General features: G+C 39.6%; 1 protein-coding gene across 1 annotated transcript in view; it reads right to left on the minus strand.

Moving 5' to 3' along the window:
• ARHGAP42 (Rho GTPase activating protein 42) overlaps positions 1-12,970 on the minus strand; it is a 208,959-nt gene that overhangs the window by 111,042 nt on the left and 84,947 nt on the right. Inside the window, exon 3 of the mRNA XM_006775261.2 lies at positions 1,311-1,382. Coding sequence (XP_006775324.1) covers positions 1,311-1,382 — 72 coding nt within the window. The remainder of the gene's footprint in view (positions 1-1,310; positions 1,383-12,970) is intronic.

Below are 12,970 nucleotides of genomic sequence, written 5' to 3' on the forward strand. Positions count from 1 at the left end.
GCTTTTTACAGGAAATGAGCATAAGGACGATTGGATTCTATGAGGGGGAAAATCAATTCTGGGAGAGGAATGAATGAGGCCTATATACGGGAGGCTTCTTTCTGGTGCTGGGTGATCAGCCATGGAGAGTTAGCAAGACCTCAACAAGGGAAGGGGGAGAAATGTTCCGGGGAGAGAGGAAGGCTGGGCAAATCCATGGACAGAGACTGGTGAGCAGGCCACTGTGTGCAAGGAGGGAGGTATAATGACGCAGCAGATGGGCACCGCGTGGCGTGCATTCCTTATCAGGAGCAAACTGTCTCTCAAAGAGATCCACCGAAGGTGGCACTATCCAAGAATGGCAGGCAGGAAGGTAGAGAACAGATTAGGATGTGCGTCTGGAGACCAGCTAGTAAGCTATTTCAATATTTCAGACAGAAGAGAAGGTGGAAAGAAGGAAAAATAATTCTGCATTAGAATAGATAGTACCACTAGAATGGGGAAAGGCTATGTCACTGACTAAATAGAAAACCAAAACATGTTGAGAAAGAATGGGTGAAGTGATGAGTTCTGTTCTGGAAACCCTAAAGTTTATGTCCTTACATAATGTTGTGCAGGTAGTTAAAATGCAGATCTAAGAAAAAGGGTGCAAGTAAATTTCAAAAAATATTAGGCTCAGGGAAATTTTAATTGGTACATAATCAACTAAACATCATTGCAAAGGCTTGACAAACATGTTGAAGGTTTTCCCACAAACGCATTTTCTTTAATAATGAAAAAATACAATTTATAATAATAAAAGCATGATATGCTAATTAGACCAGATGTCCTTCCAGACAACTTTCCAGACGAACCGGGGCTGCGAGGGAAGCCTGGGCCCTGGGTGCCAGAGGGAAGCTGGTGCCGGCAGCCGGGGGAAGGAAAGCCTATTCTTGCATGAATTTCGCGCATCAGGCCTCTAGTGAGTAATAAAAGTTCTTTTATAATAACTGCCTGAATTTTCAATATACCTTCTGCCTAATTTTTATTTTATAGTAGTTAGGAGCAAAGCTCATAATTTTACCATAATTTCACCCCTTTTAAAATAGTTCCTTCCAATTGTGGGGATGGAAGGAACTCACGGATGCTGACTTTTTCTCTATTCAGTAGAAGAAGAATATCTTTTATGTTTAAAGAAATGCCGGTCTTTGTAATAGGCTCAGTGCAAAAGTTAAAAATGACGTACAGAATTTTTTAAAAGGTCATTCTAATATCAAAATGTTAACATCTGAAATTATGTCATCTTTAATTACTAGGAGAATATCTGAAGAATAATAAAATGGAACACTTACTTTTGCTGCGCCTATCTGTTCTTTTCGAAATTTCTCAAGTGGCGCAATTAATACATCATTAGCGTTTTGAATCTGAAATTAAAAATGCAAATTAATTAAATTATGTATATTTCATGCAAATATTGATAAAAGATGGCTCATTTATTCACCTTATTTAAATAAACAGCTTTTTTTTCTCTTGTTCACGTCTATAAATGAAATAAAAATACCTCTCATGTTGTAGTACTTTTCTACTTTATAATTAAGGTGTTCTCACAAATTATGTCACTTGGTTCTAACATAATGTAAATAATGTGAAAACAAGTACATGTGGTAAAATCTTAGTTAAATATTTAATTTTCTTATTCTAAGACATAACTAAGAAACAGCATATTGGATAGTAAATTTACAAATACTTTTAATTATACTGTTTTAATGTAGTCAGCTCAAACATCATTTTAAAACTGAACCGTATAAAAGCTCTTCCATTTTGCCACTAGAATATTATAATTCTACAACTGCAAAATAAAATAAGGCTCACTTTTCTTTCCTAGTTCATTATAATTCTTACACTTGGGATTTGCTGGAATGTTCTCATATTTCCAACCCTACTAAAATAGTATCTGATTTATTTTCAATGAACAGTATTTTAGCCTCAAACTCCAAATTGGGATTCCCCTAAAACTTTAAAACATAAATCTTTTAATATTGATCTGTAAGAATATTGTGAGAGGGCTCAAAGTATGGGGGCCAGGGACTGAATGCAAGGAGACAAACATTTCTGACAATAACATTATGCTGGAAAGAAATCTCCATTTTGAAAACCCTTTAGGAAGCATTAAAATTAAACATAGAATCTTATATGTCTCACCACAGAAAGAAATGGTAATTATGTACAGGGTGGAGGTGCTGGCTATGGCCATGGTGGCAATCATTTTGCAAAATAAAATGTATCAAACCAACATGTACATCTTGAGTTTACATAGTGTTATATGTCATTTATATCTCAACTAGAGGCCCGGTGCACAAAATTCATGCACTCAGGAAGGTAGGGTGCCTCAGCCCAGATTGCAAGAGGGCACAGGCTAGGCCGAGCAACCCCACCAGTGCATGATCAGGGCCAGGAGGGACGTGGAAGGTTGGCCAACTGGGGAGAGACCACGGGAGGGCTCCAGGATGTGTCTGGCCTGCCTTGCTCAGTCCTGATCGGCCGAACCCCAGCAGCAAGCTAGCCTACCAGTCGGAGCGTCTGCCCCTGGTGGTCAGTGCACATCATAGTGACTGGTCGACTGGTCGATTGTCTGTCTCCTGGTGGTCAGTGCACATCATAGGGAGCGGTTGAGTGGCCTTAGCATGTCATTAGCATATTACACTTTGATTGGTTGAATGGCCAACTAGACACTTAGCATATTAGGCTTTTATTATATAAGATGAAACCTGGCAACAGGGGAGCAGGTCTAATTAACAAAATCTTTTTCTACCACTGTGATGACAACATGATCTATTATCCTATAAAATAAAAGGCTAAAATGAAAATCGACTGAATGGCAGAACAACCGGTAGCTATGACACACACTGACCACTAGGGGGGCAAACACTCAATGCAGGAGCTGCCCCCAGGTGGTCAGCGCACTCCCCCAGGGGGAGCACAGCTCAGCCAGAAGCCCTGAGCCGGGGACACCGCTGGCGAGCGCAGTGGCTGTGGTGGGAGCCTCTCCTGCCTCCACGGCAGCACTAAGGATGCCTGACTGGCAGCTTAGGCCTGCTCCCCTTTTATGGGACATCCCCCAAGGGCTCCTGGACTGCGAGAGGGTGCAGGCCAGGCTGAGGGACACGCCACTGAGTGCATGAATCTCGTACACCAGACCTCTAGTATAATTAGAAAATGCTAAGATTAAAAAAATTTTTTTTAAATATATTACTCTATTTTAAAATAGGTTAAAGAGTATACAGGAGCGCCTTATATTATTCTTATAACTTTTCTGTATGTCTGAACTTATATAAAAATTTTTAACTTCTCACAAAAGGGTTTTACTTACAAAAGGTTTTTACTTATTTTCACTAAACTGGCTATTCTTTTTTTAAAAAATATATTTTATTGATCTTTTACAGAGAGGAAGGGAGAGAGACAGAGAAAGATAGAGTTAGAAACATTGATGAGAGAGAAACATCGATCAGCTGCCTCCCGCACATCTCCCACTGGGGATGTGCCCGCAACCCAGGTACATGCCCCTGACCGGAATCGAACCCAGGACCCTTCAGTCCGCAAGCCGACGCTCCATCCACTGAGCCAAACCGGCCTCGGCTAAACTGGCTATTCTTTAGTCAAGTCTTACTTCTTAAATTCCAGAACCTAAATGCACTGTGATAGTATACACAAAAATAAAAACTAGAGTGTTAATGCCTTCCATGGTTCTGTCATTCTCCAATTTGCAGAAAAAAATGAGATGAGAGATCTTAAAAACACAGCCTAAAATCCTGTGCTGGGAAACCACACAAAATAGATCAATACTCAAGATTCTTTCTGAGACACTGAGGGTCTGGACCCATCCATCACCTGCTTCCCTCCCTGAGCTCAGGCAGGCATCCCATCCCTGCACATTCACTGCAGGCCTCTGATTAGCGAGCTGATTGGAAACAGTAGCAAAGCAGCTCACTCTTCATTCTCACTCTCTAAATCTTCGGCGCCTTCATGGAAGCCCAAACACATATAAACACACGCATACATACCCAGAGTTCGCAGACATACTAAATCGCTGATTCTGCCTTTAAAGGGAAGTTCGCATAAGGGGAAATGACAACATCATGAACAGACCAGTGTAAATTAGAAAATAGCAAAAATAAAGGCTAACACTTACTGAATGTTTATGCTGGAAACAAGCATGATCTAATGTCTTTAAAGCTAGTGAACTTCAACAGGGAGATATTTCACAAGGGCTGAAAACTCCAGCCCTGAGGCTGAATAGGATGATATACAGTATAGCGCTTAAAGACGCGTGTTTAGAATAAAAATGACCTGGGTTTAAACGGGGTTCTGTTGCTTACAAGCTGCTCTGGAACCCTTCTGAGCAACCACTGCATCATCCACTCACCAATTTGGTTAAGAACTAAGACGATGAATGTAAAACACTCAGCTCAGTGTTTTACATACAATAAGCGCTCAAAATTTACAGCTTCCAATATCGCCCAAAAAACACAGATCATGAATCTCATTCTGAATTGACGTACTTATCAGACTTCTATCTCTGAATCTTTTTTTGCCCCTTTTCGTTGAAGTGTATCTATGTGCATGGTATTAAAAAAGTATTTTCCCATGAAAGTTCCAAACGACAGACAGCTCGGACTCCCCCATATCCAATGAGTAGGTGTTTACATATGTGCCACGCACATCGCTGAGATCTGTGGGGATGAGAAGAAATTAAGGACTGGACTAACCCTTGCAGAAAGTGAATGTCTACTTGAGAAGGGGAGAATGTATTCATTCAACAAGTATTTAATGCCCGTAAAGCACTGTTACAATTTTTGGAAAAAGTGAAAGACAAAAGGGAGTTACAAGGCAAACCATGCCAAACTCCTTATAAATACATCAGTATTCTGACAATAGGAAAGATCCACGAGAACCGATTGAGTCGAGGTAGGGTTTGGATAGTGAATATGTACTGGATACACCAAAAGGAAAAAATATTCTAGGAAGAGAGATGTACAAAGGCAAAAGGGCAGAACTAAGCATGGCACGTGGGAAGCGGGGTGCAGCGCAGAGGAGAGCAATTATTAAGCGCTCATTAAGAGTCGCTCGTACTTGTGAGTGCACTGACCACGTTACAGCCCTCATTTAACTTTCTACAATTGGGAGTAGCAGAATGAATGTGAAGCATGTTGAACAGTTCTGGCACGCAGCAGGCTCCAAAGAAGCAATATGTCATTATTATTAATGAATAAGAACATTCTCTAACTGGAGAAAAGAGTATACATTATTAGTAATTCACTCAATTGGAATAAGTATGGAAAGGGTGAATTATACCCTTAATCAGGGAAAGCAGCCTGAACAGTAAAATGACTGTTGGCTTCGGAACAGAGGATTTTTTAAAAATGTATCTTTATTGTTGAAAGTATTACAGATGTTCCCCCCGCCCCTCCACCCCTTGAGTCCAACCTCACCCCTACCCCCTACTCCAGGCCTTCACCACACTACTGTCTGTGTCTACACTTAAAGGGTAAGAAAGCCTTCTTTTCTACTGCCGCATAGTATTCCATTGTGTAGATGTACCACAGGTTTTTTTTATCCACTCATCTACTGATGGTCACTTGGGCTGTTTCCAGATCTTAGCTATTACAAATTGCACCACTATGAACATAGGGGTGCATATACAGTATTCCTTCTGATTGGTATTTCAGGTTTCTTAAGATATATTCCTAGAAGTGGGATCACTGGGTCAAATGACAGTTTCATTTTTAATTTATTGAGGAAACTCCATACTGTTTGCCATAATGGCTGCACCAGTCTGCATTCCCACCAGCAGTACACGAGGGTTCCCTTTTCTCCACATCCTCACAACACTTGTCATTGGTTGACTTGTTGATGGGAGCCGTTCTGACAGGTATGAAGTGATACCTCATTGCTGTTTTAATTTGCATCTCTCTAATGATCAGTGACTTTGAGTACATTTTTATATGTCCCTTGGCCATAATCCAATTTAAAAATGGGAAAGGACTTAAACAGACACTTCTGCAAAGTGCACATACAGATGGCTAGAGGATATTTTTTAATGTTCCAAAAACCTGTTCTAAGAAGCCAGTAATATATGGGGTACTTTGAGAACAAAGAGATAGAGGTATAATATGCCAACTAAAAGCTGGGAGAGGAACTCGAGCTAGAAGTGGCGAGGAACCAGATCAGGTGCCTGCTGTGTTGACAGATGAGTAGCAGGGAATTGAAGAGACAGTTTTTTGGAAAACAAAGGGAGAAGAATTAAAAGTGACATAAGGTTTACATCAATGCTTTTTTTTCTGCCCCCTCATCCTCTCTCTAAGCATGTCCTTGGATGAGAATAAAAAAAATAAAAAAGAGGGAGTATGTTTAGTGGAGTAGAATTAAGACAGTGAATTTCACTTTGGAACTATTAGTTTTATGCTATGGGGAAACTCAAAGAACTACTTTGACAGAATATCCCACCTCAAAATGGTACAACTAATCAATATGGGTGAAATGTTCTTTATTGGGATGGGAAGGATTAGGAGAGAGAGTGGGGAGGCATACTAAGACACTGGCACCCATATTCATATCCAGTAGTTTAAATCTTTGACAAAATCCTTTATGTTGCTGTTATCTACATATGACCTGAGAATAAAACAAAACCTGAGGAGATATAACAAATTAAAAGTGATCATTACCAACCATCCTGTAAGCAAGTATTATTTCCTATCTCTATTCCGTATTTCTTTATTTTTTCTGTTGTTTTGGACTTGCTCACATTTTTTTCTCTTTCTTCCTCCTCTTATCATCCTATTAATCTGAAACTGAGAGAATTTTTTTAAATAAAGTTCTGCAGGCAATAAACAGACAAAATGAGGAAGGGAGAGAACATCTAAGAGTGACAGCTAATAATAGATATGATTTATTGACTATTTACTATATAGCAAGTACTATGCAAAGCTCTTCACAATATGGAGATTAAAGTCAATTTTATGTGAGAAATGACGTTTGAAACCTAAACACCATCTGGAATGTATGAGGAATGTGAGTGTTCGAGTTGGCCAGAGTTCCATGTGAATCTGGGCATCAACACCACTAGGACTCAGTGTCTTCATCCCTCTATCTCCTAAGGTTTTTCTAAAAATTAAAGAAAAATATACATCTTATAAAGAACAAGCACAGACTTGCATATTATGGACTTTCAATAAATGTTCGCTTTTTCACAGAATTCGCAATACCTGTCTGCTATGTGTCCAAAATTATCGTAAGCAGCCTCAGAACTTTCCAAGAGGATTTAAAATGTGGTTCCTCAAAGGTAGAAAAGAAAATTCAAGTTAATTCAACAGAACAGTGTCTATCCAGAATACCATCGACAATAGTAGATAAGCAGGGGCCTACTGTTTCCAAAAGCCATTATAGCGTATGTGTTTCTACATCTGAACTACGAAGCTTCTTTTGGATGCAGTCAATGGGCTGCTGCTCACAATATGTGAGTCTAAGTTCAAGAGATCAAAATGGAAATGCCAACACTCTCGGGCACAAAGTGGATTTACAACCCAACGTGGCTGTCTCTGACCCTCCCGTCTGTACATCCCCAGGGAACGCATGCCTTTCGTCCCCACACACTGTGCCATCATGTGGGCGGAATTCTTCCATTCTGAAGTAATCCAAGTGTAACGTGTAGGAGTTGTTTTAAATTTTGGTAGATTGTAAAGGTTTGTTGTTGCTACTGAAAAAGAAAAGAAAACGATATACAAAATGGTGGAAAACCATCATTAAAAATGTGAATCAGGGTGTAACCCTGGTGATTTAACATTCACAAGGATTTCTTTTTAAAAATCTAGAGAAATGCGCAATCTTGGCTCTCACAGAACTCTTTCTGTCCAAATTTACGCAAGAGGCTTGAGGAAACTCCTTCCAGAAGGTAACTCTAGGGGGAAAATCAAGTCACAGAGTTCAGGAGATTCAAGATCCCATAATATTCGTGGAATGTGTTACTTTGCATGACCTTACTAAGAAAGACCCTTTAGGAAAAATACAAAAGCAATTCCAGCACTACCCTCCCTAGATATTGAACCTATAAGTTCTTGAAAAGGTCTTGTTTCAGTAATTAAGACACAATTAACTTATTAAACTATTTGTAAATTTTTAACCATTATCTAAACCTTGGGTTTAAGCAATTTCTTTTTATGGATAGTGGTCCATTTTAAATTCAAAAATAATGACCAGCTATTTCACTTATTTTGTATCGCAGAGAAGCAAATCTGATACTGGATAGTGGTTTATACCGCGCTAGCTCGCAGACACACTTTAACTGTGGGTGCGTTACATGGAGCCAGGCCACTCAGTTTCCTGTCACTTTTCTTTTGCTTTTTCAAGTGGTTTTAATAAACAGCCACAAGGGAATGCTCATAAATTACTCAAAAGCAATGGCTAGCAATGTTTTTATGTGGTTAGTGATTCTCCAAACATGTTTGGGGTTTTATTTCTCTAGGTATACATGAATTATAATTTTCTCTCGGCCATGGGTTTTCAAATGCCATCCTACAGGAACTTTCAGCGCCTGCTGTTCACTGCTGGGAAGGTTAGCACAATGTGTTTGTCCAACGAAGCGAGTGGCCACGCACCAGGAGAAATCTGAACGTACCTCTCCTTCCACTTTGCTTCTCATCCCTTCCCAGGCGTGGGCTCCAGTGCTGGTGCCAATCGGAGCTCACCACGAATCAATGGCTACAGTGTCCCATTAGCAGGCAACAGACTCCATAGCGCCAGGATGATAAGCTTACAACTCTGTACCCTAAACTTTCAAAGCTCTGAAGGGCTCCATCTAAGGTTTTGAAGAGAAGACTTAATGCTACTCTGCAGTGCTATCTGAAGCAACTGTTTGAGAGGCTACAACACACCACACAATTTCCATAGCGATACAGATGGTATAGTCCATTGCAAAAGTAATTTCTTGTTGAGATGTCTTTGCAGCCAATTCACAAAGTGGAAAGCTCACAAAGGTATGTAATAATGAGTGGCTGAGGCTACCTATTAACAGTCTCTGAGAACAGCTCATCTTCCCATTGTTTACTGCAACTGGGAAAATCGGATCAGAGTCCTAATGTGGGAATTACAGGCAAGTATCTCTCCTCTGCTTTGTTCCAACCCCTGTTCTGTCCCTTCCTACCAAACAGCTGCCCAGGATGAAGCTCTGGCAAGTGGTCTAGGGCTGGGTAGCGGCTCATTCCTGGGCCCTGGTCACGTTAACTCCCCACAGCTTTGCAAGAGACACTCCCTCACTAGGTCAGTACACCCACAGCTCTTCTGAACTAGAACACACAGGCCCAAATTCACATCAGCTGTGGAGAATGGGTACCTGACCAAGATCTTCATATAACAATGGGAGGTCAAAGTACATTTTATTTGAGATCATTTAATATGAGCAGATTACTCAAAAAACCCAAAAAACAAAAGAACGTCTTTATTTAAAAATTATCCAAAAAAAAATTTTTAAGTGCTATGTAAGGTTATCTGGGTACCACAGTCATCCATTAAATTTCTACCTTGAATGTCACTCGCGGCTTCCATATTGAATGTTTCTGTTCTACTTATTAACCTAGTGTTTCATTATGATCCCCACCCCATTGGACTGCATAGATTTAGACCCAACTTAAATTTAATATTACTTTCATATTTTCCTTCCCTTTATCAGTAATAACACTTCTCTTGTAAGAACAGAATAGGAAAAGAAATTTAAGTTTTTGAAGAATGGTGCTATATGAATCCCCTTTTATTCCAGGAGATGAGTGCAATCTTGGTCGAGTTATTCAAACTCTCCAAGTCATCAGTTTCCCTTTCTGTATAATGAAGGTGATAATATGCATTTATCTCATAGCCTGTTTACAAAGACTAAAATTTATGTTTTATGGATAAGGGTCATAAGAGCTTATTAACATAAAGTGGCACATGCTTTCCTATTTAATTCATTCTTTTGAGCAGGCCACTATCAATGCGAATATCATTTTGTAAGATGCCTACGAAGTTGCAGCTGGAGTGTGCAGTGTGAGGGAGTGGACTCTCCCCAGCACATACCCGATGTCAAGGTTTCCTCAATGGAATAAGGGGGGCCCAGGGCAAACGGCAAGCAACCCTCTGCCTCCAGCGCTTCCGACTGTCCCAAATACAGTTTGCTATTTTTTAATAAAACCATCTATACACACAAGGTAAGCGAGTAGAAAAGCATTCATCCAAGACACAATTGACCATTTCCGCAGAATCTATCTGAGAAAGAGAGGAGAGGAGTGAATTGCAAAATTTCATATAATCCACTGTGATCTAATGATGTCATAACTCTCGGTTGCACCAAATGAAATTCTCCGAATACTGCTATTTGAACCAGAAATGTAAGTTATTTATTTTAGCTTGTTTGCTGTTCTGAAACTACTTGTGCTTCATTCATCCTACCTGGCAAGCTCTAATGGGAGGTTAAACTAGGAATACTGTAAAGCATTCAAGCATTGTGGAAAACATTTGTAAACACCAGCTATAACCATAACGCAGCCTCCTCACAAACCTGTGTCTACTTATGGCCGTCCTGATCACTACTTGTTCATTTATACCTTACAATAATGAAGTCTTTTTAAAAATCAGCAAAAAGGGTCAAACTGCCTTTCAGCTATAAATAAGATATATAAAGGGTCAAATTAGAATCGACATCTTAAAAGCTACTGGAATTACTCACTCCCCAACATCCTGCACATACGTTCCTGTAACAAATACTTTTCTATTGATTTTGAGCAAAAAGTTTATATTTAGCAAAGCACGTCTATAGAATGTGTGGCTACCTTACTTCAAAGGTCATACAAGGAAAATGCTGGAGTGAAATTAACCTTTGAGAATATAGGATCCAAAATATATAATAAATGTTATAAGCTCAGTTCTTTCAGTAGATTAATTAACCACTCCTGCATTTTGCAAAGACACTGGTGAGGTTACTTCATCCAATCCTATACCGTTGGACATTCTCAGGAAACCCAGATCTGAACCCGTGCACCTTCTGTGTCACTGCGATTAGGTCCCAATGACGCTCTCACGTTCGTCAGCACTGTAAGAGATGGCCAAAGAACTCCCCATAGCACAGCTGTCCCGCGTGTATCAATGTCCTCATTCAGGTAAAAATATAACTCTCCTCCCTCTTCCCAAACTTTAAAATTCAGAAACACTATATATTCTGAGCTGAGCCAATTATGGCTTCAAGATTTTTTTCCAGGTCTTATCTCCTAGCTTAGAGGAATCAAAGTGACTCGATGTCTGAGGACAGGTGGAAGGACCTTAAACAAATTAACCATTTATGAAATTCAATGTTTGCTCCCCCTACCTTTTAATGCGATTTCTTCTCGCTAATATGCCTGTACCCTCCTCGGTTTTCGGTACTAAGGCTATCTTTGGAGAGAAACTAAAATCACTCATCTGTTTTAAATTCTGCACTTGTGAATTTAAGCAAACATCTAACAGTCTCTGCGCGTGTATAAAAGAAATGAAAATTCATTAAATTCCCAGTCGGTCATTTTACAACCATTACATTTTAGGAACTGGACGTTAATGTATTTTACTCTTTATTACTCAATATTTATGTAATGCAGATTGTTAAAATCATAAGAAAAATTTAAAATATCCCAACGTATAAGCAATTTCTTAAACTTTACAATGATGCAGATGGGATGGAAGGAAAGAGGAGAGAGGAAAGAGGAGAAAAGGAAGGAACGATGTAGGATGGAGATGCACATAAACTAGAGGAGGGGACCCAACTGATTCAGGCGGCAAAATGGGCTGAGGTCTAGCAGTGGGCTGGGCAGGCTCATAGCGGCTCTGGAACCACTGACTGCATCTCTTCCCAGCCTGCCTTCAGTGAACTGGGGGGAAATCAACTGAGGTGGGAATATTTACACCATGGAAATCAGCAAGCATTGCAAATCAGGGTTACACACACACCTGGGTGCTTGATGGCAGGTGATGTTTCACCAGCACATCGCTGCTTAGAGAGCTAAGCCTGTATTTGGAAGACACACATATTAAACTACAAACTATAGTGAAAAGTGCTCACTTTACAAGATTCCTTTTACCTCACTATTAAAGCTTCTCTTTAAACGTGTATCTGTGGGCTTATAACATTTCCAATTTATTACGTCTTTCCTAACACCCAAAGGATGAAACTCATTTCTACTTTTTTACACTGAAACTTACTTTGACACAAAGCAAGGATGTTGGATTTCTGGCCTTCTACATCAACACCCTGAACAAGCTTGTACTACATCACTGGGGACAAACAATTTTAGCCTCACGCGTCCACCTGAGTAACAGCAGGTTTCTGTGCTGCTGGGTTGAGAACGATTCTGAAGCTGAATCTGGACATTGAAGGAAAGATGACAAAATGTTGGCTATAAACATCTCTTGCTAACAAGGGAGACAGTACTCATGCTGCATGCTATTGATTTATATCTCTATCCTTCCAGCCCTGGAAGGTGGAGACGATGATTTTTTTAATAGGCATTGCCTAGCAAAGTGCCTTGCCATACATATAGCAACATGGCATTGCTAAATTGATGAATAAAGTCATTTCTGATAGCCATAATTGGTACCTGCAATTAGTTAATTGTAATAAATACTGTGACTCCTAATATTACTGAGCATGGCAACCAACCTGTAGGAAGCTAATTATTTTTAAAATAAGAAAAATATTTCTATAATATGTACTTTGATAATACAGGGTACACTATAGGTAGCAATCTAGATCTATATTGGTAGCAATATGAAGCTAAGCTCATTGGTGTTATCTTTAGGAAAAATTCAGTCATGAAAAACAATAATTTATGACTTTGTACATTCACACAGATTCTTTACTTATAAGTTGGTTTTGGAAAAAATATGTACATACTATTGCACTTCAAATCAAACTTCAGAGGGCTGACCACTGTCATACACATGGCCATTAAAATGAGAAGAG

The sequence above is a fragment of the Myotis davidii genome, unplaced genomic scaffold (assembly GCF_000327345.1).
Source record: "Myotis davidii unplaced genomic scaffold, ASM32734v1 scaffold8, whole genome shotgun sequence".
Taxonomy (NCBI): Eukaryota; Metazoa; Chordata; class Mammalia; order Chiroptera; family Vespertilionidae; genus Myotis; species Myotis davidii.